Raw genomic sequence first — 24,949 nt, forward strand, 5'->3', positions numbered from 1 at the left:
AACGGCAAAAAACCGTCGATAAAGGTCCAAAAACCGTTGGTATAAGTTTTATGACTTATACCAACAGACATTTGTTGTTTTCAACTAAAATTCGCTATACCAACGGTAAAATACTGTCCCAATAGCTTATACCAATGGTAATTTTAAGCCGTTGGACAAAATTTCTGAACAATAGCAACTAGTAGTTACAAATATCTAATAGTTTTACCCACCACGTGGTTCCGTGGGTGTATGACAAATTATCCGTTGCTATAGGTCTACTTTTTTTTTTTCACTTTACAAATAATACTTTTGCCTAAATTAAATAATTTTTTAATAACAAAAGTTTGACAATATTTTTTATTTTAGCCACACAACACAATATTTAAAACAAAATAAATAAGTTTTTTTTAATTATATTGTCAAATTAACAAGTCTTACAAACTTGTGAAACTAACAAGTCTTACGAGCTAACAAAGTTACTTGTTACCATAGCGAATGTAAACCCAATTTTTTCCATCTCTTATCTACATGGTACCAACTCTTCTCCGCACATAATTAACTTAATACTATTTTTTGATGACTTAAGTTAGGATTTCTATTACCGAGTTTTGCTTGGCGGAGTATTTGGAATTCACGCCAGTTACTTTTATACGGCAGTAGGTGGACAATTGGAAATGGGCAACAGGTCAGCGTGATGAATGATCCATGGGTTCGAGGTGTTCATGGCAGCTGGATTCAATACCCACAAAGCCAAAGTGTGCACAGTTTGCGTGTGTCTGATTTGATTGTTGACGAGGGACGAGTTTGGGATATTGATAAGCTTGAATCTTTGTTTCAAGATGATATGGTGCAAGCTATTCTCGACACACCACTGTTTGCGGAAGTTCAGAATGATCGAATAACATGGATGATGGAACGTAATGGGTGGTATACTGTTAAGACTGGTTATCAATTGGCTATGATGGAGCTAATACATACTGACCAGTTCCATGTTGAAGGAGAGTGGCATAGAATGTGGAAGGTGAATTCCCCTCATAAAGCACGGAATTTGTTATGGAGGATTTGCAGGAAGTGTGTTCCGACGCGTCTCCGTCTACAAACACGACATGTTCAATGTGAGGTGAACTGTCCCTGGTGTGATACGGTTGTTGAGGATGATTGGCATGCTTTTGTGGGTTGTTTGGTAGCTCGTGAGAGTTGGTATTGGGCAGGGCTTTCGACCGTGCTGCAATCGCGAGTTGGCACTGTGAGCAGTTTGGCAAATTTTGTTTTTGACATATGTTGTTCCGAAAGCCGAGACATTGCTGGTCGGGTGGCTTTACTTCTTTGGCAAATTTGGGCTGCACGTAATGATGTCATTTGGAATGACGCTCATCATACTTCAAAAAGCATTGGGAGGACAGCACTAGATGCATGGCAGCAATGGCAGACGGTTCATAAACATCCCTCACCTTTGGTTCTGCAACATGGGCATAATAGAGTGCAAGGTAACAACTCAGTTTGGGTGAAACCGCGCGAGACATGGTTGAAGTGCAATGTGGATGTCGCGTTCCATGATCGTAGTCGTAGTACATCTTTTGCGTGTTGTGTTAGAGACTCTCGTGGGCAATTTATTCGGGCTCAAACGAAATGGCAGAAGGCAAATATGACAGTTTTGGAAGGGGAGGCAGTAGCCTTACTCGAGGCCATTCACTTTGCTTGTAATATCCCGCCTGACAGTATCGGTATATTACCCATTGACTGTGTCAGATGAATTTAATTCATGGAAAGTAAGTTATTGGAAATATTTTATGACATGTCAGCTATTTACGGGAAAAGTATCAGTGTCAGATTTAACCCGTTTAAAGGCAAGGGCAGTTTGGTAATTTCACAATTAAGGGATATTTATATGATATTAACACCAAAATATCTATTTTTCCTTATCCCTTTCTCTCTCTTAAGTTGTTGGAAGAAATGTTCTCCTCCTTCTCTCTATCATTCACGCCCTCTCTCTCTTTCTTTTCTCCAATCCTTCTCAAATCCTCCTCCTTCCATGGCAAACATATTCTCTTGTTCCCTTAAGATTTATTAAGTTTAAGGAAGGTGGGTTTTGGTTTAATACTTTCCTTTTTCTCTCTAGAAAACTCATACCACCTCTTCCTCTCTTTATCATCAACCTTTCAAGTTGCTTAAGTGATGAATCAAGCTTGGATGTATCATTTTTGTTAGCAAGGGACAACTATGGCTTTGGATTTAAGGCTTTAAGGTTGATATGGAAATTCTAGGGTTAGGGTTTGGAGTGGTAGTGGATCCATTGAAGACTTATGCATGAAGATTCATCAAGAATGGTATTTGATTATGGAAGCTAGGGTTTTGTTTGATTGGGCATGGAAGCTTATGATGAAACATGTAGCATGGAGTTGTGAATGTGAAGAGTTGATGCTTTAAAACTTGATGATCAAGAGCAAATCGTTAGGTGAGTTCCATAGTTAGTTTTCCCACCCTTTTGGGATTATGTTAAGCCTTGTTAATTAGTATGAATAACATGAAATTCTAGGGTTTGTATATAGTGTGTAATTACCCCCTTTTCATGTTATGCTTGCTAAGTTTGCCAATGCTTGCCAATCAAATGTTTTGTAAGTATTTTATGACCTCTAGAATCATACTATGCATAAAGATAAATGGTTTTGAGGTTTTTGGGTCAAGAACACCTTTTATGCAGGGCTGGACTGTCACAGCTAGCCTCGCGAGCAAGTGAGCTCACCATGGCGAGCAACACTGTCGAACCAGGGGTACTGTTCGCCCCTAGCTCGCCTCGCGAGCAAAGCAACTCGCCACGGTGAGTAATGCTTCTCGCCTCGCGAGCAAGACAGTGCTTACGACATTGTCTGCTTGCCTCAGGTCTTGTTGACGTCCTTTGAGCCGGTGTTACCCGAGCAGTCTTTTATGAAAATAAACCCCTCAAACCAAGATTCTATTGGTTAATTTTAAGTAAAGATTTCTTGAGAAGAAGCAAGTGATTGGTGTAGTTAGCAAAGCATGGCAAAGAAAGAATGTTAAGATAAGGATCGGGTAGCAAGTCAACCATTAAGAATGGGGGAAAACTAGAGCCTCGACATAGTTGTCGAGAACTAGCTAGTTAGCATGAATCCTAGGATGATTAAGACGCGAAGTATATTATATTCGCACATGATTAAGAATGATAGAACAAGTATGTTAAGATGTGGATAGGATAGTTTATCTTTACACCATGATTAGGTATGTATATGAACAAGTAAGGGTTTACCACTAATCGGTTCGATTAAGGTTCCGAGGTAAACAATCAAGTATGTACATGTTTAACTTATGTATACGACAAGACCATGACTTAATAAGTGTAGGTGACATGTCTCTTGCTATCCACATCAGGGGGATACAAGGGGTTCTCATGACGAGAACGATTCAAGCCGTAAGGGACCCGCATGTCACTGAGTAAACAAGACGTAGGTGTTCGTGTCTCTTGTTATCCACGCCAGGGGATACGGGAGGTTCTCGACCTAAGGGGAACGGTTTAAGCCGCAAGGGACCCGCACGACACCGAGGGAGTCCGATGTACGTACATCGGTCATGTATGGGATTGATCTCGGGGTTACTCCACCCGGGACTATCCATAAAATGAATCAAGATAATAATTGTTTGTTCAACGCTAACCTAATGAATGAACTTAGATACGTTTATGTACGATGTGAATATGATTATGTTTCTCATGATTATGATTATGATATGTTCACGATCAAGCAAGAATGAATCCATGCACGTTTATGTTTAAGAACAAGAGCATTAGATGATATATGACAAGTATAAGGCATGGAATAGAGCAAGTAAAGAACATGATACCGACGACGATCTTAGGTTTCCCATAATCGTCCGGTTTAGAGTCGTGTCATGATTATGTTATGTTTAGGCCTCGATACATAGAGTGTATTCTTGGCAACGCGGTTCTAGGTTCCCCTCAACCGCCATGACACATATAGGAAGTGAAGCCTATAACAAGTTAAGATATGATTATGACGGCTCTAGTATGCACTACCATCTAAGTATGCAAGTCCCCACACACGTATAATCAACCGTCAGGTTGTAATGTAGACACGTGGTGACCGTAGGTTTCCCTTGAGGTTGCCTATAGCCTAGGATTTAGGGGAGCTCACTGAGACATTATGTCTCACCCCAATCCTTATTTGTTTCAGATAAGCAGGATGAGTATGCATGTTCGTAGCTGGATGGATATTACTTCAAGGGTTCGTTCGTACCGCTGCAGGACATTATGAATTTCAAGAATGTATTTTTATGTATGGATGGGTTGTATTGTATTATGATTTATACGAACGTGACTTGATGTAAATATTATTCATTCGGATAAATTTTATGTTGTATATTTTTAATGTATCCAATATCAATTTAACACGCATGCTAGGCTTTCTAGATACGTCTAGTATGGATGTTACATTGCTGATGGGAACAGATGGGACCGAGTTATCTTCGAGTCCGACTCAGCTACTCTAGTGCAAGCTCTATCGTCTTCGGGCCATGGTGATTCGGAATTCTATGCTATTGTTTCTAGTATTATTTATCAATTATCTTTACATTCCAACTTCGAGGTGAAGTTTGTTAGGAGATAAGCGAACATGGTTGCTCATACTTTAGCTAGGGCAGCTTGTTCTTGGGCTAGTCACCGTATTTTTTATTCTTATCCTTCTTGTATTGAACATTGGTTGATTAATGATAATAGTTAACTTTGCTTTGGTCAAAAAAAGTTAGGATTTCTATTAACCATTTAATCATCCCCTCTAGAGGAACCAGAATAAAGAATAGGTTATCGTGCCCTGTCTCTAAATCATATTTAAAGTCGGTTTAAACGCCATCTACCACACACTTCAACGGATGTTGCGAGGATTAAATTTCAAATTTACCATTGTCTCTCACATTTATGAGAGGAGTACATATTTGTTCTATTTATCAACACTTCAATTAAGATTGGCTGCCGTCATGAAAGTGACGCAGTTACACATTCATGCTTCGGTGACCGTTCAATTAAGATCGGACAATCCTGATTTGAGCTCGGTATTTTAAGAATTATAAAATTAAATTAAATATGTTCTTCTGAATCACGTGATCAAGATCGTACACTAATGTTTTGACTGCGTGAATGCAGGAAGATAATAACTACCATAAATCATAATTTATGTTAACATGTGTTTTATGACACATGTTAAAAATTGCACAAATAGTAAGTATTTATTAAAAAAAATAATTTTTAAAATTTTAAGAAATAAATTGAAACAATTTTCAATAAATAATTTGTATCTTTGTTATACTCCACTTTGTTACTCCTGTCCCATTTTAACAGTCGATTTAGAGTTGCGTGTGATCGATCTCTCGTGGGAGATATTTGTGTGGTTCCATCGAGTCCAACAACATCTATCCATTAATTATGTTGACAGTGGCATTAACGTTGTACCACATTAACGTGTGAGTTGACCGTAAGCAAGCATGGAATGTTTGACGATAAAAAATACCTTCCAAACTAGCTATCACAAAAGTTACTATTCAGTAATGCAAGCTCTTATCCTCATAGATACTACACTTAGATACAAGCCTATAAATATCTCAGTCCCAGCAACAAGTAATTGAAACACATGATACCGGGCATGGATTCTCTCATGTGAAGTTTTCACTGGAGTATGTCCAGTGTACATCCACACCATAAATTTATTTTTAATTATTAAAACTGCATTGATTACAACGAAAATATGGGGTTGAGATCTCACAGGACAAAAACTGCACTGGAGAGGATCCTCTCCCCATGATACCATCAACCATGAACTTCCCCTCATGCATATTACTTCTACTCATAATCCTAACCACACATCTTTTCATTCCTTCACACTCAGAAAACTGCAACCCAGATGACAAAAGAACCCTCCTCCAAATCAAAAAAGAATATGGCAACCCAAGCCAACTCTCTTCATGGGATCCAACCATCGACTGCTGTAACAGTACATGGCTAGGTGTTGATTGTGATAACTTCAACAAAACCTACCGTATCATCGACCTTGATCTCCGCAACATCAACCTCCCTAAACCTGTCCCAATTCCACCCTCCATATTCAACCTCCCTTTCCTAAACTTCCTCTATCTCGCCTACATGCCTAACCTTGTTGGCCCTATTCCTCCCTCCATCTCCAAACTCACCAAACTCAATTATATCTACATCATCCAAACCAACATCTCCGGGGAGATACCTAACGCTATCTCACAGATCAAAACACTAGTAACCATCTCTTTCAATAGCAACAAACTTACCGGTCCCCTCCCCGCCTCACTCTCAACTATCCCAACTCTCGCTGGGATCGCATTCAACGATAACCAACTGACCGGCACAATACCAGAATCTTACGGCTCATTTCCGGCTCTCTTTACAGGGTTGCTTCTCTCGCGAAACCGTCTCTCCGGGAAGGTTCCCGCGTCACTGGGGAAACTGAACCTTGCTGATGTAGACTTGTCACATAACGCGTTTGAGGGTGATGCGTCCATGTTTTTTAAGTCGAATATACTCACTTATACGATAACATTGGGGAGTAATTCGTTTGCTTTTGATATTTCGAAAGTTGGGTTATCGAAGGATTTGAATAAGTTGGATATAAGGCACAATAAAATCTATGGTAAGCTACCAGAGGGACTCTCGGAGCTCAGGTATCTGCATAAGTTGAACGTGAGCGATAATAATTTGTGTGGTCAGATTCCAATGAACACAAGGTTTGATGCGAGTTGTTATGTTCTTAATAAGTGCTTATGTGGTTCTCCTCTTCCTGCTTGCAAGACTTGAATTGAATTAATGGATATCCCACAAAACTATATCTATATACTATATGAGTTTTGAATAAAGAAGTTGGTGGACCTTCGTTTAAATTATAGTAATCCATAAGAACAGGTGTATTAAAAAAGGGTCATGTTAACTTGTGCCCTAAGGACACAAGTTAAAGTGCTTAAAATAGAAATTAAAAATAAATTTTATATTAAAAGTATAACTTTTGCAACTTTTAAGACATTGAATGTATAAGTTTCAAGAAAAACCTTCTACATTTAGTTTCTTAACTTATGCCCCAAGGGCACAAGTTAACATTTCCCATTAAAAAATGAGATTAATTTTGATACAATGTACACCCTTCTGTCACTAATATAAACAAAATTTTGATTTTTAGATTCATTCATTAAATGACGTATGTAGCCTTTATTATAGAATACATACGTCATTTAATGAATGAATCTAAAAACCAAACTTTTGCTTATATTAGTGACCGGAAGGTGTAAGTTTTAGGAGGAATCTGGAGTAAATCATCAAATTGATCTCAGTCTTTGTAAATCATTTTCAAATTAGTCCTTTAACACTATTAATATTTCAAATTAGTCCCTATCTTTGTTAATAGTTTCTCAATTAGATCCATGTCTTTGTGTTTTTATCATGGCGAGATACCAAATTGAATTTTTTTTTGACAAAGACAATGACTAATTTGAAATATTAATAAAATCATGGACTAAATTGAGAGTAACCTACATAGATAAGGACCAATTTAATGATTTACTCGAGATACGTGTGAGTGGAAATAAGTATGGTCAAATTTTTCAATAATAAGATGATTATGATTTATGATTGATGACTGAATTGGCAGAGGGAGTTCCATGTATCTTGATACGTACTCCATCCGGTCACTATTATAAGTAAATTTTGACTTTTTAGGTTCATTCAATAAATGTTGTATGTGGTCTACAATGTATACCACATACATCATTTATTGAATGAATCTAAAAAGTCAAAATTTGCTTATAATAGTGACCGGATGGAGTATCACATTTGTTGATTCAACTTGTACGGAATGCAAAATCTCGTTAAATTGTTCTCAAGCCTGGGGGACGAAAGTCAACGAGTAATACCTCTGACCGCTGGGTGGGGCCATTTTTTTAAATAAAAAGGAGTTTTTTTTTTATTATAAAAATTCTTAAAAAATAAAAAAAATGATACATCGATATCAAAATTTCAAAATGTCATTTGGTTTTTATGTGTTCTTTAGAAATACATGTAAATTGTAAATGATAAGAAAAAAAATTATGAGAAAAATAGAGATTGCATATATAGTTTCATATATGACACATGTATTTTGATGTTCATACAACACTACTAAAAAAAGATATATGTATCACATAGTATCTTTATGTCAATTTTTTTTGCAAAACCAAAAGAGATATATTAGAGCTTCCATCATCAAAGTCCTTCAAAACAAAGTTTCTAACGTCTAGAAGCTGATGTACCACTGAATTTATTGCAGACCTAGATGAATTTGAGGTCCATAGAACACTTCTTTGTGGCTGATATTTATTAGTGTTCCATCATTTTTAAATGTTATGGAGCCACAATGATTAACAAGTGGTTTGTCTCTATTTGCAACCCAAACAATAGTCTTGTTTTCCGTAATTGTTGAATATTAAGGAGCCATCATGATCTACAAGTGGTTTTGTTTTTTTCTCTATTCGAGGCAGGTGTACCTTGAGGGTCCTGTTTTGTTTTGGGAAGTCACATGCACCAACAATCACAAAAACCATCAATTCTGTACATATATTAAAAATCTTAACAATGATTTCACAATACAAATATATTGCTAATGGTCTCAATGGTATAATTAATCAATCTATTACAATTAGAGTGGTATGAAAAATCTCGTATCTCAAAAACTAGCTTACAGTAGCAACAATGCTTAAAGATGAACAATCACTTTGGCTTTTCTTTGATCCTCTTTGACTGACAGAACAATCCGGTAGATATTTTCCTTATAATTCCAAACAATATAACAAAACTAAGTTGCAAGCTGACTCAAATTATAATTCCAATTATTGAGTATCAATATACTATGTTGCAAGCTGACTCAAATAATAATTCCAAACAAAGATAACGAAATCTGTCATAAGTGTAGGTATTTTCCATGTCAGCACAAAAGTAGATGCATGCAAACTGAAAAAAATCCCATCATGTTAGAGAAAATATATCTAATTGGCCTTTGTTAGCAACATTGTCGGCCTCGAATAGCAACCTCTTCCAATAAGCATGAATTTCATCCAAACAAATGGAGCTTATTTTCTCCGGTCAACTCACAAAAGAGCCTATTCTCTTCCGGTCTTAGACGTCCAACAAATTTATGACCTTGAGAGGCTTCGACTATCTCATGACTGTGTTCTTCATCTCCAACTTCAAGGCTCCAATCACTAGCACTCAACATACCAAGCTCTCAATTGAAGCGGACATGCACATTTTACTGAACCATTTTACACTATGACAACTTCTCGTACTCAATATATGAATCTCCTCTTTCACATCTCACTGTAACAAATGTTTTTATGTAATTTCCTCCATTATCTAATCTTCATGATATGCGTCGGATTTGAGGAACAATTTAATCTACGGTACGCTACCTAAGGGACTGACGAATCTGAAGTTTTTGAGTGAGTTTAATATGAGCTACAATAATTTGTGTGGTCAAATTCCACAAGGTGGCAAATTGCAAATGTTTGATGAAACGTGTTATGCTTATAACAAATGCTTGTGTGCCTCTCCTCTTCCAGCTTGCAAGACTTGAACTATATCAGTTTTAAATAAAAAAGATGGCGGGTCTTCGTTTAAATTTAAATCCATAAGAGAAGTGTGTGTTGTGTTGATGTAATTTTGGATGATTAATTAAATCCATAATAAAAAAGTTTTTTGTGTTGTTCCTAACTATAGATTATTATGTGTCATTTTATAACGGAGTGAGTATAAAAATATTTTAGTACTAATATATATTATTTTGCCATATAAACTAGTAAAAGATCTGTATCCGCACCGGTGGATTTCATATGTTTATGTATGTGCAAACGCAAATTTTTATGTCTTTTTCTTTCAAAAACAAATTGTTTTCTTTTGTCTTTTTGATTTGTAATTGATATATCAACATTAATGCAATATTTCTATAAAATATTTGTTTATTTTATGTGTTAAAATCCGTTTAATATTTGTATGAAGCTCTTACGGATTTTATGTGCTTATATGCAGAAACAATTTTTTATGTACGATATGATAAAATTTTGAAAACACGTGAATATTTTCAAAATAGCAACATTAATATAATATTTTTATTTATTTTATATGCAAAAATTCGTTGAATATTTACACTCCACTCGTTGCGGATTTATATACTTATATCTACGGGAATAAATGTTTATGTCTGATATGATACAATTTTGAAAACCCGTAACTACTTTTTAAATACCAATATTAATGTAGTATTTCTTTAAAATATTTCTTTATTTTATTGTTAATTGGTATAAGTAATCATATTCTTAAGAATGTGCATGTTTCAAATGAAAGACATCATATGAAACAATATAGTAGTGATAATGAAAGAATAAAAGACCACAAGAAAATAAAGGGCATTTTATAGACAACAATTACGCACAAAGTGGTTATTTAAGCAGCAAGAGACTCCCTAAAAAAAAAAGTAGTAAGAGACTTTAACATCTAAAACAAGGGTCAGAAGTTCGATTATCGAATCTTACATATATAGAAAAGTCACTTGGTAGGGGATAATCTACATTGTAGATATAACTAACTAACTAACTGCAACCAGTTGTGTGCTCATTCTTAAAGCGGCGAGGGTGTGCCTGCAAAAAACACTCCGACCCTTTTGAAATTGCTTCCTCTAATCCTTAAAAGTTTTGGGATTTCGATTTCTTAACTTATTGCCTATTTCATCCGTTTCAATTATTCATGATACATTTCTGTTTCCCTTCCTTTTTTTATTGATGTCTGAAGTAAAGAACAATATGCTCTTAGGTTTAAGACTCCTACCCATGCTTTGATTGAAGCCATGTTCTCTGAACATTGGACGGATGTTTTATCCTTTTCATCGATAGACATTTACGACTTAGGGTCTGGTCCTTGTGTCAAATTATTCAGACCGAACCAAAAAAATTTAGAAAAGGATTTAATAGGTTATTCATGGGTAGATGATAATATCATGAAAGCTAATTATTTGTATATTGACATGTCGATCAAATCTTTATTGTCAGTCTTCCTACCATACGGGATCTTTATGGGTTGAAAGACTTCCATTTTCTTCCATGTACCAGTGTTGATCACTTCTGTTTTGGTGAAGAGGAAACAATGTCTTGAAATTCACATAGTTGTATAAATGCTTGTTTGAAAAGTCATGATCTGCCTAACCCTCATTAAATTTGAGTGTGAGGTGCTTTGTTGGCTAAGTTTTCCTCCTACTCAACTTCAACTTCATCGCAACTACATTGTTAAGTGTTTTGAGTTTCTTTGTGCACGTTGTAAAATGCCTTGCATAACAACATTTTTCTTTACTTTCCATCAGTTGAAGGTCAGAAGCCTAGTCACTTTGTGCTCTCTGAGTGGTCATCCAAATCGTTCCTTGTTCAGTTTGTATGAATCCAAGGTTTCTCTGAGTGCTGCATATAATAACTCAGCTTGTTATTGAGTTTTTCTACTCCTTTGGGCTTTGATACATTGAGTTTTAAGGAGATCATGAGTTGTCGGGGTAATCGATCCCATCTAAAAAGCTATTTTGGTGAGTGTTGCAGTTCTCTTTAACTTTTCAAATTAAATATGTGGATTACTGAAACATTTTTGCATTTCTCATATGTAGATTCCATGGCTCCAAAGAAGATGGGATCCAATTTGGACTTGTTACTTGCTGATGCAGGAAGTCAGGGAAAATGCCTGTCGCATTAAAGAATTAGGGGTGTATTTGATTGAGATTTTAAAACACTATTTTGACAAGAAATTATTGACTTTATGGAATTTTAGAAGGCATTCTCTTAAACTTCTTACAATTAGGATTTTTAATGCATGCTTTTAATAGATTTATAACATAAACAAGTGGGTTGTCTCCATTAGCAACTCAAACATCAATAGTCTTGTTTTCCATCATTGTTGAATGTTAAGGAGCCACCATGATTAACAAATGATTTTTGGAAAGTTACATGCACTAACAATCACATAACCACCAATTTTGAACATATATTAAAAATCTTGACAATGATTTCACAATACAAATATATTGCTAATGGTCTCAATCGCATAATTAATTAATTTATCACAATTAGAGTGATATGAAAAAATCTCACCCAAAAACACTTAGGTTACGGTTGCTTGGAACGATGCTTAAATAAAACTCTCATAATATAATTAGAAAGTATAAAATAAAATAGAATATTAAGTGGGGTTTATTTATACAGTTCAATAGGGTGTCATGGATGTATATGCTCTTAATATCTAAGGGTGCAAGGTGATTCAAATTATAATTCCAAACAAGATAACGAAATATGTCATCACCGTAGGTATTTTCCTTATCGCACAAAAGTAGATGCAAGCAAACTAAAAGCAAATTAAGACATACATAAGTGGAGGAGCTATGAGTTCGAGCCCCCGGTCTAACAAATTCGTAATTTTTGTCAGTTGAGCTAAGATTTTTTTTTTTTATTGTATGTTGAGCTAGGATTTGTGGACCCCACAAGCCTAATTTTATGTATTACTCTTAAAAGAGTTAAGTATGCTTTATGACCATAAAGTAAGTTAATTAGGCAAAATAACAAGGATTTGAATCACATATACTCCCTCCGTCCCGGAATAACTGACCCATTTTCTAAAAAAAAGTGTCCCAAAAAAACTGACTCGTTTCAATTTTCAATACAACTTTCATCATTCCCAATACAATATAACACTAAATAATACTACTTTTATCATTCCCAATACAATATATTCCACTTTCCCCTTTATTTATACACTTTTCTTAATCTGTGTGAAAAACCAAAGTAGGTCAATTATACCGGGACGGAGGTAGTAATAGATAACAAACAAAAGCAACAATATTGGTATTCCCTTCTAGGAATCCAGCCAAATATATGCGATGCAACATTGGAAAAATGATAACGTGACAACTAAAATCAACCTAAGCTAGGATATTGTTTCCCTTATAATCCAAACTCGGATGGGAGATATTTGTGTGGTTCCATTGAGTCCATCAAGCATAGCTACCTCTACCCATTAATTATGTTGACAATAACATCAACCTTGTACCATATTAACGTGTGAGTTGACTGTAAGCATTGAAATGTTTGACATTAAAATATACTAGCTGTCACAAAAGATATTCAGTAACGCAAGCTCTTATCCTCATAGCTACTAAAACATACAAGCCTATAAATATCCCAGTCCCAGCAACAAGCTATTGAAACACATTGACATGATATCATCAACCATGAAGTTTCCCTCATGCATATTACTTCTCCTCCTATTCCTAACCACACATCTTTTCATTCCTTCACTCTCAGAACAATGCAATCCACATGACAAGAAATCCCTCTTTCAAATAAAAAAACAATTTGGCAACCCAACCAAACTCTCTTCATGGGATTCAACTACCGACTGCTGCAACGGAACATGGTATGGTGTTTTTTGCGACAAACAGACCTACCGTGTCGACAACCTTAATCTCCAGGACCTCGACCTCCCTCACCCTGTTCCAATTCCACCTTCCATATTCAACCTCCCTTTCCTCTTATACCTCACTCTCATGAACACACCCAACCTCGTCGGAACTATCCCTCCCTCCATATCCAACCTCACCAAACTCAATTCCATCTCCATCATCCAAACCAACATCTCCGGTGAGATACCTAACACTCTCTCAGAGATCAAAACCCTAGTAAGCATAGACATCAACGACAACAAACTCACTGGTCCCCTCCCCGCATCACTCTCAACTCTCCCTAACCTCGCTGGAATCTTCTTCTATAGAAACCAGCTAACCGGAGCAATACCGAAGTCATACGGCTCATTCCCGAAATCTTTTGTAGGGTTGGATCTGTCGCGAAACCGTCTCTCCGGGAAGATTCCAGCGTCTCTGGCGAAGCTGAACTTGGAGATTTTGGACTTGTCACGGAACGCGTTTAAGGGTGATGCTTCAATGTTCTTTGGCTCAACGAAGCAGACTTCTGATATAGTGTTGGCGATGAATTCGTTTGCTTTTGATTTTGGGAAAGTTGAGTTGCCGAAGAATTTGGGTAAGTTGGATTTGAGGAACAATAAAATCTATGGTACACTACCGGAGGGACTAACGGAGCTGAGGTTGCTGAATTTTTTCTATGTAGGCTACAATAAATTGTGTGGTCAAATTCCACAAGGTGGTAGCTTGGTAGGGTTTTATGAGACTAGTTATGAGCATAACAAGTGCTTGTGTGGTTCTCCTCTTCCCGCATGCAAGACTTGAATTCAATGGATCCCACAAAGTTATATACTCCTATTATAAGTTTTAAATAACGATGCAGGCCTTCCTAAATTTCAATCCACCACTTTGAAATTTGAATTTTGAACACCACTTTTTCATACCCATTCAAATACTCTATTTTGTTTTTATCATTCTATTTCCATCAAATAATCAATCTATCACATTATTTAATTTTCCTTGTTCTCTAGGTGTATGCATCTCATTTTCAATGGGGTGTACACAAAAACATTTTCCAAATAATAAATATATTGGAAAAATATACTACGTGTCTTTTTTAAAGAAATATACTATGTGTTAGATAGCGACTTTTGAGTCTATGTTAATTCAATTGGCAGGAATATGACATAATATATATATATATATATATATATATATATATATATATATATATATATATATATATATCCTACAAACATCTGACTTACTTATCCTTAGAGATAGATTTTTAGATACTAGATTAGATGATAAAAAAAGATAGCAACTTTTGATAATCAATAACAATAATGAAAGAAAAAAGAATAAGAGAAAATAAAAGTCGTTACATAAGACAGTAATGCAATTCAATGAGAATAGAAATGTAACCAAAAGCAATTTGACTTGTTTTGTCAAAAAGGCAATTGGCTTGTATTTAAAAGTCAACTATTATAAGTGGGGTATTGGTGCTGAGGTGAAAGATAATGAAGGTGTTGCCGTTGGTGTTAGTTGTTGGCAAGTCTTTTCATCACCAGATTCAGAGGTTGCAGAAGCTTTAGCTATGCTGAAGGGTTTGAAATTTGCAAAAGACATGTCTTTACTGAATCTTATAGCAGAATCAGATGCTTCTAATGTGGTTTTAGCGTTGAATGCTCACCAACAATCTCCAAACTATGTTGGATCAATTATTCCAGATTGTATTAGTTTTAAGGGTAGTTTTCGTAGTTTAAATTTTTCGCATGTTAGGCATGAAGCCAACCAATCTGCTCATTATTTAGCGAAATATGCTCTTATGAATTTAGATTGCATATGGATTGAAGAAACTCCGCCTTGTATTTCTGCAGTCTCGGCATTTGATTTATTGCCAGACTTTCATTAATAAAATTGTCTTTTAACGTAAAAAAAAAAAGTCAACTATTATTGATTAAAACTAAAGCATTGTTTGGTGGACACATCTTGTTTTATTTTTGGAGGATCTGAATGTGAGTCCTATATGAGGTGTAAAATGAAGTGGAATGTGGTTCTATATGAGGTATAAAATGAAGTGGTTGGATGTTCATCAAACATTATTCTGAAAATAATATGATGATGTTTGATGAACACTTTACCATCCATTTTATAACTCGGATATGACGCATCTTCACTCCCTCTGATGAACAAAACAAGGAAAGAAGGTGGAAAAGTAAAGCCTATCAAAGTGTAAAATAAATGGATGAGGTGTTCATCAAATAGTTGTTTTAGTGGAAAGTGCACCATATGTGAACTATGTGAACATAGTTGATGTTCTAGTTCTAGATATAGATTAGTAATGAAATAGTTTAACTCAAGTGTTATTAAGTTTCAATTAACGTTGGATGTCAAGGTGTATTGGATTTATTTAAGCCACAATAAAATTCTTGATTACCAAACTACTTTCTCCTAAGAACAAGAAACTTACGAAGATTTCTTTTTGAAGCATTTGAACTTAATCTTTTAATGAAAGCGCGCCAAGTGTCGTCTTGTAGGAAGTTACTAGTTAGTATTCAAATGGGAAATGCTAGTTATCCAGAGAAAAATAATCACGAAAACATCATGACCGTACAAATTAAACTATAATACCCTTCTCCAACTCTTTTTTTGCCGGTCACCCATGTATTGTGTATAGGCCATATCTAAAGGTTACAATCTTTCTTGATAAATTTGCTATATTTCCAATCAGGATCAATAGCATTGCTCTATCCAAATTGTACTGTTGATTAGGTCTCTAAAATACTCACAAGCCCCCCAAATTTTTAAATTTAAATTTATACCGATCAAAGTTACGAACCGATAGCATCGGAAGTTATCTTCAACTTGTTGCGGTATCGCTCGTCCATTAGCTTGGAGATAATAAAAAGAGGAATGTATGAGATTTATTTCGAACCTTCACATGAAAGCAACCATTTTATCGCTTATGAACTTTGTTCCTTGAATCACGTACAGTAAGCCAGAGTAATAAACTTGAACACATTATCAAGGCACTAGCACAAATGATTAATGGGTGAATTGTTTGTATAAATGTTTTATGGTTTTTGACAAGGAAGATTAAGTTGGTTATGAATGAGGATATATGACACCTATTTGGATATATTTGTTAAAGTTTGCTAATGGATCAAAACTTCATTCTTGCATATTGTTGTTATCAAAGTTCTTTTTTCCTTGTCGTTTAGATGCCATTCTTTCCGTGTAGATCATACCGCTTTGCTTCTGAAAATCTCATCGTTACGGCCTTTCCATAGTATCCATATACTTGCAAACCAAATAGCATTGAGTGTCTTTAATTTAGATTATATTTATTGTCAAGTACCTGTTAGTAGTACTAATTGGTCCACTTTACTTTTCACAATGTAGTGAAATTTAAATGTATAGACATAATGCGATGACTCTTGCTGCTCATAGTTTAGCTAAGGAAGCACTATACAATGCTAATCTCCATGTTCATCTTAACATCCCACATTGTATTTCTACTTTGATTAATAATGAAAAGCTATAAGTTTCTTTCTGTCAAAAAAAAAAAATAATTCGATGACTCTATGGAATAAATCCGTGAACCAAATCGTTTATATATTTTTTCAGTTTGTGTATTGCAGTCTGTAAGTTGTGCTGACACATAACTGTCTCCTGTTTTCACGCTTGAAACAGTTGTGATTTGTGAGACCCTGGCATACATCCTCAAAGCAACTGGTTGGTTTTCATTATTATTATTATTATTATTTGTTTTTTATGGAAAAAAACACTTTGATTTTCTATTTATATTTCACTGTTTAGCACCCTTCTCAACTCCTGCCAGCCATAAAATCTGAAATTGATTTAATCTCTGCAATCCCTAATTGCTTCACAAAAATACTAAAAAATTCGATTTACTCAAAAATAAACGGTCACAGAAACACGGGAATAGGAGAGATGTTCACAAAAGTAAAACAAAACAAAAAAACCAATGGGGTTCCAACATTATTAAAAAGGCTTAATTGCACTTTTGACCCCCTATCTTTCCAAAAGTTGCGGTTATGGCCCACTAACTAATTTAAATACAAAACAGCCCCCTAAGTATTGATTCTACGGCAGTTTTGGCCCCTGGTCCATTTTTGACTTGGTCGTTGATGACGTGGCACCCAGACCCCATATGTTTGGTGCCATGTGGATATTTTTTATTTTTTATTTTTTTTAAAAGCTTGTTGGCATTTTGAAATTGGAGAAATTAAAAAAAAAATGGAAAATTAAAAAAGGACATCATGAATTTGCGGCAGCCTCAAAATATGGATCAAAAACACTTTTTCTTCCAAAAAACCAAAAGAACATCATGAATCTTCAAACCTCATAAACAGAAGACCAAACCAAAATCAGCAAATCCAAAGATCTACACTCCAAAAAATTATCATCAATTTCTCAAGAACATTCTTCCAGCAAGAACATTCAAATACAACCAGTACCAAACCTCAACCTTCATCACAAACTCGGTGCTCACAATGAGCATACATCTGACATTACAAAGTTGTTCATAACACACACACGTTTTCAATCTGTTCAATACAAACCGAGTCACTAGATATGAACTCGCAAACACAAGCTTGTAACCGAATCTAACAGAAGAGAAGAAAGGAGAGGAAGCTGTAACTGATTCATAAGCCGATCTATACAACATCAAACAACCTTGAAAATTAAAGAAATGAAGACAAATCGGTGAAGGAAGAAGAAAGAACGGAGTCCAGAACTGAATCCAACATTAAGAAGGTGAGCAAGGCGAAATCGAAGTGGAGGGAGAAAGAACAAGTAAGTCTGGCTCAGTTCAAGTCGGACCCATCCTTGCAGTTCCAAATCGAAGAAAAAGAGGTGATAAGGGTGGAGGCTTATTACGGCGGCGGATCAGATGACGATGGAAGGAAGAGTGGTGATAAGGGTGGAGGTGGTCGGTGAGGAGAAGGGAGAGGAAAAAGGGGTAGCAACGATGATGACGGCAGAAGGGTGGAGGTTGTCAGTAAGGAGAAGGGAGAGGAAGATTGGTGGTTGTGGGAGAAGAAGGGAACGTGAGAAGAAGAAGAAACTAATTTTTTTTTTTAATTTCTTCCCCAATTTAAAAATGCCAGCAAGCTTTTAAAAAAAATAAAAATAAATAATATCCACGTGGCACCAAACATAAGGGGTCTGGGTGCCACGTCATCAACGACCAAGTCAAAAATGGACCAGGGGGCCAAAACTGCCAAAGAATCAATACTTAGGGGGCTGTTTTGTATTTAAATTAGTTAGGGGGCCATAACCGCAACTTTTGGAAAGTTAGGGGGTCAAAAGTGCAATTAAGCCTATTAAAAAAAAACGGTTATGATTTGATTTGTTTTGTTTTGAAAGACATGGTTAAATTGACAAAAGTACCCTTTAAATTCAAGTGACTTAACTTAAAATAGTGTCAATTGGTTTTTTAGTAAAATATAATTGAGTGTAGATTGCTAACTTGCACCTTAGTGTTTTTATGTGGGTGTAACTTAGCAGCCCCCATATATATATATCCCAGCAACAAACATCTGAAATGAACAAGAACAACAAGATAATGAAAAATGCTAGTAACACTCTCTTTTGAGCATTTTCTTTAATATTCACTATTTTATTGAATGAAATCAATGTATGACCTACACTTTGGAAATGGAACCCACATAAAGTGGTTGGACAAACATTGATTTCACCCAATAAAAAAGTGAGTGTTAGAGAGAGTGCTCAAAAGAAAGTGTTGCTAGCATTCCTCACAAGATAATATCATCAAGCATGAACTTCGCAGGGCCGTCTTAGACAAATCAAAGGCCCAATTTTAATCTTATAATTGGAACCATTATAAAACAAACACTACAAACAATATAATTTTTTTCTGCGTTACGCTAGAATACTACAAATTATTTGAAAATAACTAACTTTGATACTGTATAATATGTTTTTTTGCGTTATATGTACAAAAAAAAAATATTATGGGCCCCAAAAATTTGGAGGCCCAACGGTCTAGCCCAACCTCGACGACTATGGGCCGGTCCTAAAGTTTCCCCTCATGCATGTTACTCCTCCTAACCCTTACCACACATCTCTTTATTCCTTCACATACAGAAAATTGCCACCCTGTTGACAAAAGAGCCTTACTCCAAATTGCAACCCAACAAAACTCTCTTCATGGGATCTAACAATTGACTATTGTATCTTCAGAGCATGGGAAGGTGTCGCATGCGGCTCAGAGTCAGGTACACAAAACCAACGCGTCGACACCCTTTTTCTCTACGACCTTGACCTCCCTAAACCTGTCCCCTTCCCACCCTCCATTACCAACCTCCCTTTCCTTTACCCCCTTTATCTGCAAGACCTCCCAACCTCGTCGGCCCTATCCCACCCTCCATCTCCAAACTCACCAAACTCATAAACCTCGGCATCCACACCACTAACATCTCCGACGAGATACCAAACACTCTTTCACATATCAAAACCCTATCAAGCATCGACTTAATGGGCAACAAACTAACTGGTTCCCTCCCTGCCACACTGTCGTCTCTCCCTAACAGCGCCGGAATCTACTTCGACCAAAACCAACTCACCGGAGCAATACCAGAATCCTACGTCTCGTTCTCAAAATCCCTTACGTTATTGTCTATGTCGGAAAACCACCTCTCCGGGCAGGATCGACCCAATGTATTTTTAGGCCTAAAGCGAGATTTAAATAAAGGCCTCTTAAGTGCGTTTAGAGAGAATAAGACAAAATTAACGAAAACAATTCATAAGTTCCCTCAATTGAAAGTAATTCTATACGATGTATGTTAGACAATAAATAAATATGAGTATTTTGTCAGGCAGAAATCAAAATTTGGTTTGTCACATCGTGAGAGTATATCCTCTTTCGCTATAATCAACTATGTTAGTGGGCGACCTTTTTAATATATGTGTTTGTGCGCGCGCGCACGCTCAAGCACGTACGCACGCGTGTGCGTGGTGAAAATAATATTTAATATAGATATTATTTACCAATTGTTAGAGATCATAAAATAACAAAATAATATTGAAATGATACAAACCCACTTGGGTTGGCCCAGTGGTATTGACTTGAGACTTAGGAGTGTGCTCATCCTTCTCAGGTTCGACTTCTCCCGCATCCCCAACCTCGTTGGCACTATCCCACCGTCCATCTTCAAACTCAAGAAACTTCAGTACCTCGCCCTCCGCCATACCAACATCTCTGGCGAGATACCAAACACCCTCTCAGGTATCGACTTCTACAACAAGAAACTAACTGGTCCCCTCCCCGCTACACTCTCCTCTCTCCCTTACCTTACCGAAATAACTTTTGACCGCAACCAACTCACAGGTACAATACCGGAGTCCTACGGCTCATTCCCAAAATCCTTTTCATCGATGTCTCTTTCGCGAAACCGCCTCTCCGGGAAGATTCCGGCGTCTCTAGCAAAGCTGAACTTGGCGTTTGTGCACTTGTCACGGAACAAGTTGGAGGGTGATGCTTCTGTGTTTTTCGGATCCAAGAAAGAAACTCTGGTGATATGGTTGGATAGGAACTTGTTGTCTTTTGATATTGGGAAAGTTGGGCTGTCCAAGAATTTGGAGGCGTTGGATTTGAGTAACAATAAAATATACGGTATGCTACCCAAGGGATTTACGAAGCTGAAGCTTTTGAAGGAGTTTAATGTGAGCAATAATAATTTGTGTGGGGAGATTCCAGTAGGTGGAAAACTGCAAAGCTTTGATAAGTCTTGTTATGCTCATAATAAGTGTTTGTGTGGCTCTACTCTTCCACCTTGCAAGACTTGAATTGAATATGACAAAACCATGTGACCTGTTTTATTTAGTTTTAAATAAAAATGGCGGTTTAAGTTTAAATCCGTATAAGAGAAGTGCAGTGTTTCGATGTAATTTTGGATTATAAATTACTGATCCTTGTGCCTCATATATTATGTGTTTAATATGCTTGTAGATTTTATATGCTCATATTTGTATAAACAATTTTTTGCGTATATATATATGAGAAAGTCGATATGATAAAATTTTGAAAATTCATGACTGTTTTCAAAATATCAACATTAATGTAGTGTTTTTGTTAAATATTTTTCATTTTATATTTAAAACACCATTAAATATTTATACCGCATTCGTTGATGATTTTATATGCGCTTATATATGCAGAAGAAAATTGCCACGTATCGATATACGATAGTCGATATGATTTTGCCCTCTATTTTTGGTCACCTCTTTTCAGTTTCGTCCTCTTACATCTCTTATGTATTTCCATTACATATTAATTGACATGCATTGTTATTGCATGTTACAAAATATTGCCTTTTATTTCATATGTCTAGGTTACACTTTGTAATTGTACAAAGGTAATTCTTGCAATATCATTTCTCTCATCATTCTTCCTTCCACTATAAAAGTTGTTATAAAAAACTGAAACGGAGCACCCCTTTTCCAGTTTTATGTTTTTTAAGGAACCCTTTTAATGTTTTATCGTGTGCTTACTTTGAGTGCCAACCTTTCAAGATTTTTTTCAACCTTTCAATTCCACAATGACAAAAAACGGTTGTATGACTTACTTATACAGATGTCATATGTACAATCCCTTATGTAAATGGGCGTGTGAAATTTCATTTTAGGAGGGTTGCATGTGTAGTAGAAAAAGAATACTAAATTTTTCAAACTCCAAGTATTTTAACAAAATATATATATATACATAAGCATTTTAACAATTCATGTTTGATACAAAAATATGGTCCCTTTACTCCAAGTATATATTATTTATTACCAGCGAAAAGACGCGCACTTCTGTGCCCGTCTTTCCGCTATTTTTATTTCACTAACGTTTGAAAATTATTAACGGTTTTTTTTTTATGAAATTTTGATTTGAATTAAAACTAAAAATATATATGTTTGTTACTTTCAAGTTATAATAAACCAAACTAATCAAGATTATTTATTTCAATGACACTAACAATATAAAAAATATATAATTTAAATTCTTTTTTTAATGACACCAACAACGATCTTTATTATAGAAAATGTTGTTTAAGGGTATAATTGGGACAATGAAAAAGTAAGTATAAATATATTCATCTAGTTTGTTACACTTTTTAAATGATAAAGGAAAAAATTAGATATATATATATATATATATTTTCATATCGTGTTTGTTACCTTTTTTAATATTTAAATTTATTCTTCTTTATTTATTACATGTGTTATTTGTATTCAAAATTGAGGGTATTTTGGGAAAGAAAAATCTAGCCCAAAAGAGCTTAAAGGGGTTGTTTTCTTCATATATAGTATAGATGACACTAACAATATAACAAAAAAATATAATCTAAATTCTTTTTTTTAATGGCACCAACAACGATCTTTATTATAGAAAAGGTTGTCTAAGGGTATAATTGGGACAATTAAAAAGTAAGTATAAATATACTCATCTAGTTTGTTACAATGATAAAGAAAAATAAAAATCAGACACGCACGCGCGCGCGCGTGTGTGTGTGTGTGTGTCTTTTAGCAAGTTATTCTATGAGCATTTGCTAAAAGACACCAACTAATTTTTATGAAGGTGTCTTTTAGCAAAGTTATAACTAAAAAGTAGAAATCACACCTTGAGGTGTGGATTGCTAAAAGACACCTTCATGAGTGGCTTCTAGCAAAACCCTATATATATGAGGGTGTATCAAATGAGGAGTGTTATAATGAGAGGATGAGAGGAGTTATTTATGTCCATTGGATCCAATTTAATGGTTGAGATTCAAAGATCCCTTTTAGTGGAACATGTGACTTCTTTTTCCAATAAAACATACACTCACGCGCCAGCTTTTAGGCTTTGTTTGGATGCACAAAGAAAATGAAAGGAAAGAATGAGATAGGAAAGATTGTCTAAGGAAAGAAAAAGAGTAGAAAGTAAGAGGATTGTTTTGGTTGTTTGGTATAAGAGAAAGTGGAATAGAAAGTTGGAGGAAAGAAAGACCTAAATTTAGTAATTGATATAAAAACCCTTAACCAAAATAATATGTTAGTATATATAAACAAATTGTCTATAGTAAATTAAAAAAGAATAAAGAATAAATAAATAAAAAGAAGTTAACGGTGAATTATTTAAAAAAAGAAGTTAGGAGTGAATTGAAAAAATAAAAAATAAAAAAAGACAACAATTGAATAGTTAAATGAATAAAGAATAAATAATGAAAGTTAGGGCATTTTGGTAATTTTAAACAAAACACTTGTATTTTTGAAACTTTCCGTCCATGTGTGGGTGGAAAGGTTTCTGATAAGGGTCCCACATAAATCCTTTCTTTCCTTCCTTATTCTAGAGGGTTCCAAACAATGGAAAGTCTTTCTTTCCCCTCATCTTTCTCTCCTCATCACTTTCTTTCCTTTGAAACAAACATTTACAGCTTGTTTGGAAGGTGAGAAATAGAGGCAAGAGAAACAAGCGAGATAGATTGAGAAGAAATGCTCCACTTCTTTTGTTCGGCACTGCAGAGAAATAGAGAAGAGAGACCAAATTGATGTAGGGCCCACACAATTTATCTTCTCTTCAATGATGCGAAGAAAGAGGAGAGCGTGGCTCAAATTCTTGCCTTTTCCACATTTGTCCATGTATTCATCACATTGTTTGCACCTAATTTTTTTATAGATAATGTTTTACAATTTTAGACGGACACTAGCTGCACTTATATTTCATAATGGGTGACCACGAGAATGCCTTACAATTTCTTTTTACGTTGCAGTCTGCTTGATTTTTATAAATTTTTTTAGGACTTTTCTTTTTTTATTTTACGTTTTATCTTGAGAATAAATTTATTATATTAAACTAATGTAATTAATAATTTTTAGAATAAATTAAAGCTCAATATAAAATATTGCAGTTTTTTTAGTATTATAAGGAGATAGCTTAATTAAATAAAAATAAATTAACTTTGACATAAAATGAATTGAATAATAATTTTTTAGTTAAGGGTGTTTTTGTCATTTCAAAAACACAATAAACTTCTCTCTCTTATATTTCACTTCTTATTCTCTTATATCAAACAACACATCAAATCTCCTCTATTTCTTACCTTTTTCTCTCTTCTCATACTCTCTCTTACCTATTGCTCTCTTCACAACTTCTCTTCTTAACCAAACACACCCTTAGTGTTTTCAGTAATGTCTTCCTCTTCCTTTGCTTTGCTTCCAGATCAAAATGGACATGGGATATTAAAAGCCAAAATAAAAAAGTCACTCCATTTATCTCTCATTTATAGATACTAGATCGCGCCCCCGTGCTTCGCACGGGTCAATGATGAACACAATAAATTAAAAGCTTAAACCTGAAAATATTGTCATTTTTTCTAACTAAAGTTAAAGTCTACCGTGTAGCCTTTATGTACAGGGCGACGATAAAGTGCATAGAACAA

The 24,949-nt window shown here is 35.3% G+C and overlaps 3 protein-coding genes and 1 pseudogene across 6 annotated transcripts; all 4 read left to right on the forward strand.

Moving 5' to 3' along the window:
* The first annotated feature begins 676 nt into the window (after positions 1 to 676).
* On the forward strand, positions 677 to 2,293 carry LOC146932767 (uncharacterized). Its single transcript, XM_085707783.1, has 2 exons — positions 677 to 1,469; positions 2,247 to 2,293. The coding sequence occupies exons 1-2, from the start codon at positions 677 to 679 to the stop codon at positions 2,291 to 2,293; spliced, it is 840 nt and encodes a 279-aa protein (XP_085563909.1).
* Positions 2,294 to 5,644: 3,351 nt separating this feature from the next.
* On the forward strand, positions 5,645 to 9,660 carry LOC146932768 (polygalacturonase inhibitor 2-like). 4 transcript variants are annotated; one of them, XM_085704510.1, is made up of 2 exons: positions 5,645 to 6,645; positions 9,437 to 9,660. In XM_085704510.1, exons 1-2 carry the CDS (start codon positions 5,804 to 5,806, stop codon positions 9,624 to 9,626), a joined length of 1,032 nt encoding a protein of 343 aa, XP_085560636.1. In that variant the 5' UTR covers positions 5,645 to 5,803; the 3' UTR covers positions 9,627 to 9,660. The 4 variants fall into 4 exon arrangements, with proteins under 4 accessions (XP_085560636.1, XP_085560637.1, XP_085560635.1 ...); XM_085704511.1 differs by having other exon boundaries at positions 5,646 to 6,729; positions 9,509 to 9,660; XM_085704509.1 differs by having other exon boundaries at positions 5,646 to 6,705; positions 9,494 to 9,660.
* Positions 9,661 to 12,631: 2,971 nt separating this feature from the next.
* On the forward strand, positions 12,632 to 14,507 carry LOC146932769 (polygalacturonase inhibitor 2-like). Its single transcript, XM_085704513.1, has one exon. The coding sequence runs from the start codon at positions 13,293 to 13,295 to the stop codon at positions 14,316 to 14,318; it is 1,026 nt and encodes a 341-aa protein (XP_085560639.1). The 5' UTR covers positions 12,632 to 13,292; the 3' UTR covers positions 14,319 to 14,507.
* Positions 14,508 to 19,579: 5,072 nt separating this feature from the next.
* On the forward strand, positions 19,580 to 21,355 carry LOC146932770 (polygalacturonase inhibitor 2-like; annotated as a pseudogene).
* The last annotated feature ends 3,594 nt before the right edge of the window (positions 21,356 to 24,949 follow it).

This window comes from Medicago sativa, chromosome 4 (assembly GCF_051527215.1).
Source record: "Medicago sativa cultivar Bolivia chromosome 4, Bolivia_mono, whole genome shotgun sequence".
NCBI classification, from domain to species: Eukaryota; Viridiplantae; Streptophyta; class Magnoliopsida; order Fabales; family Fabaceae; genus Medicago; species Medicago sativa.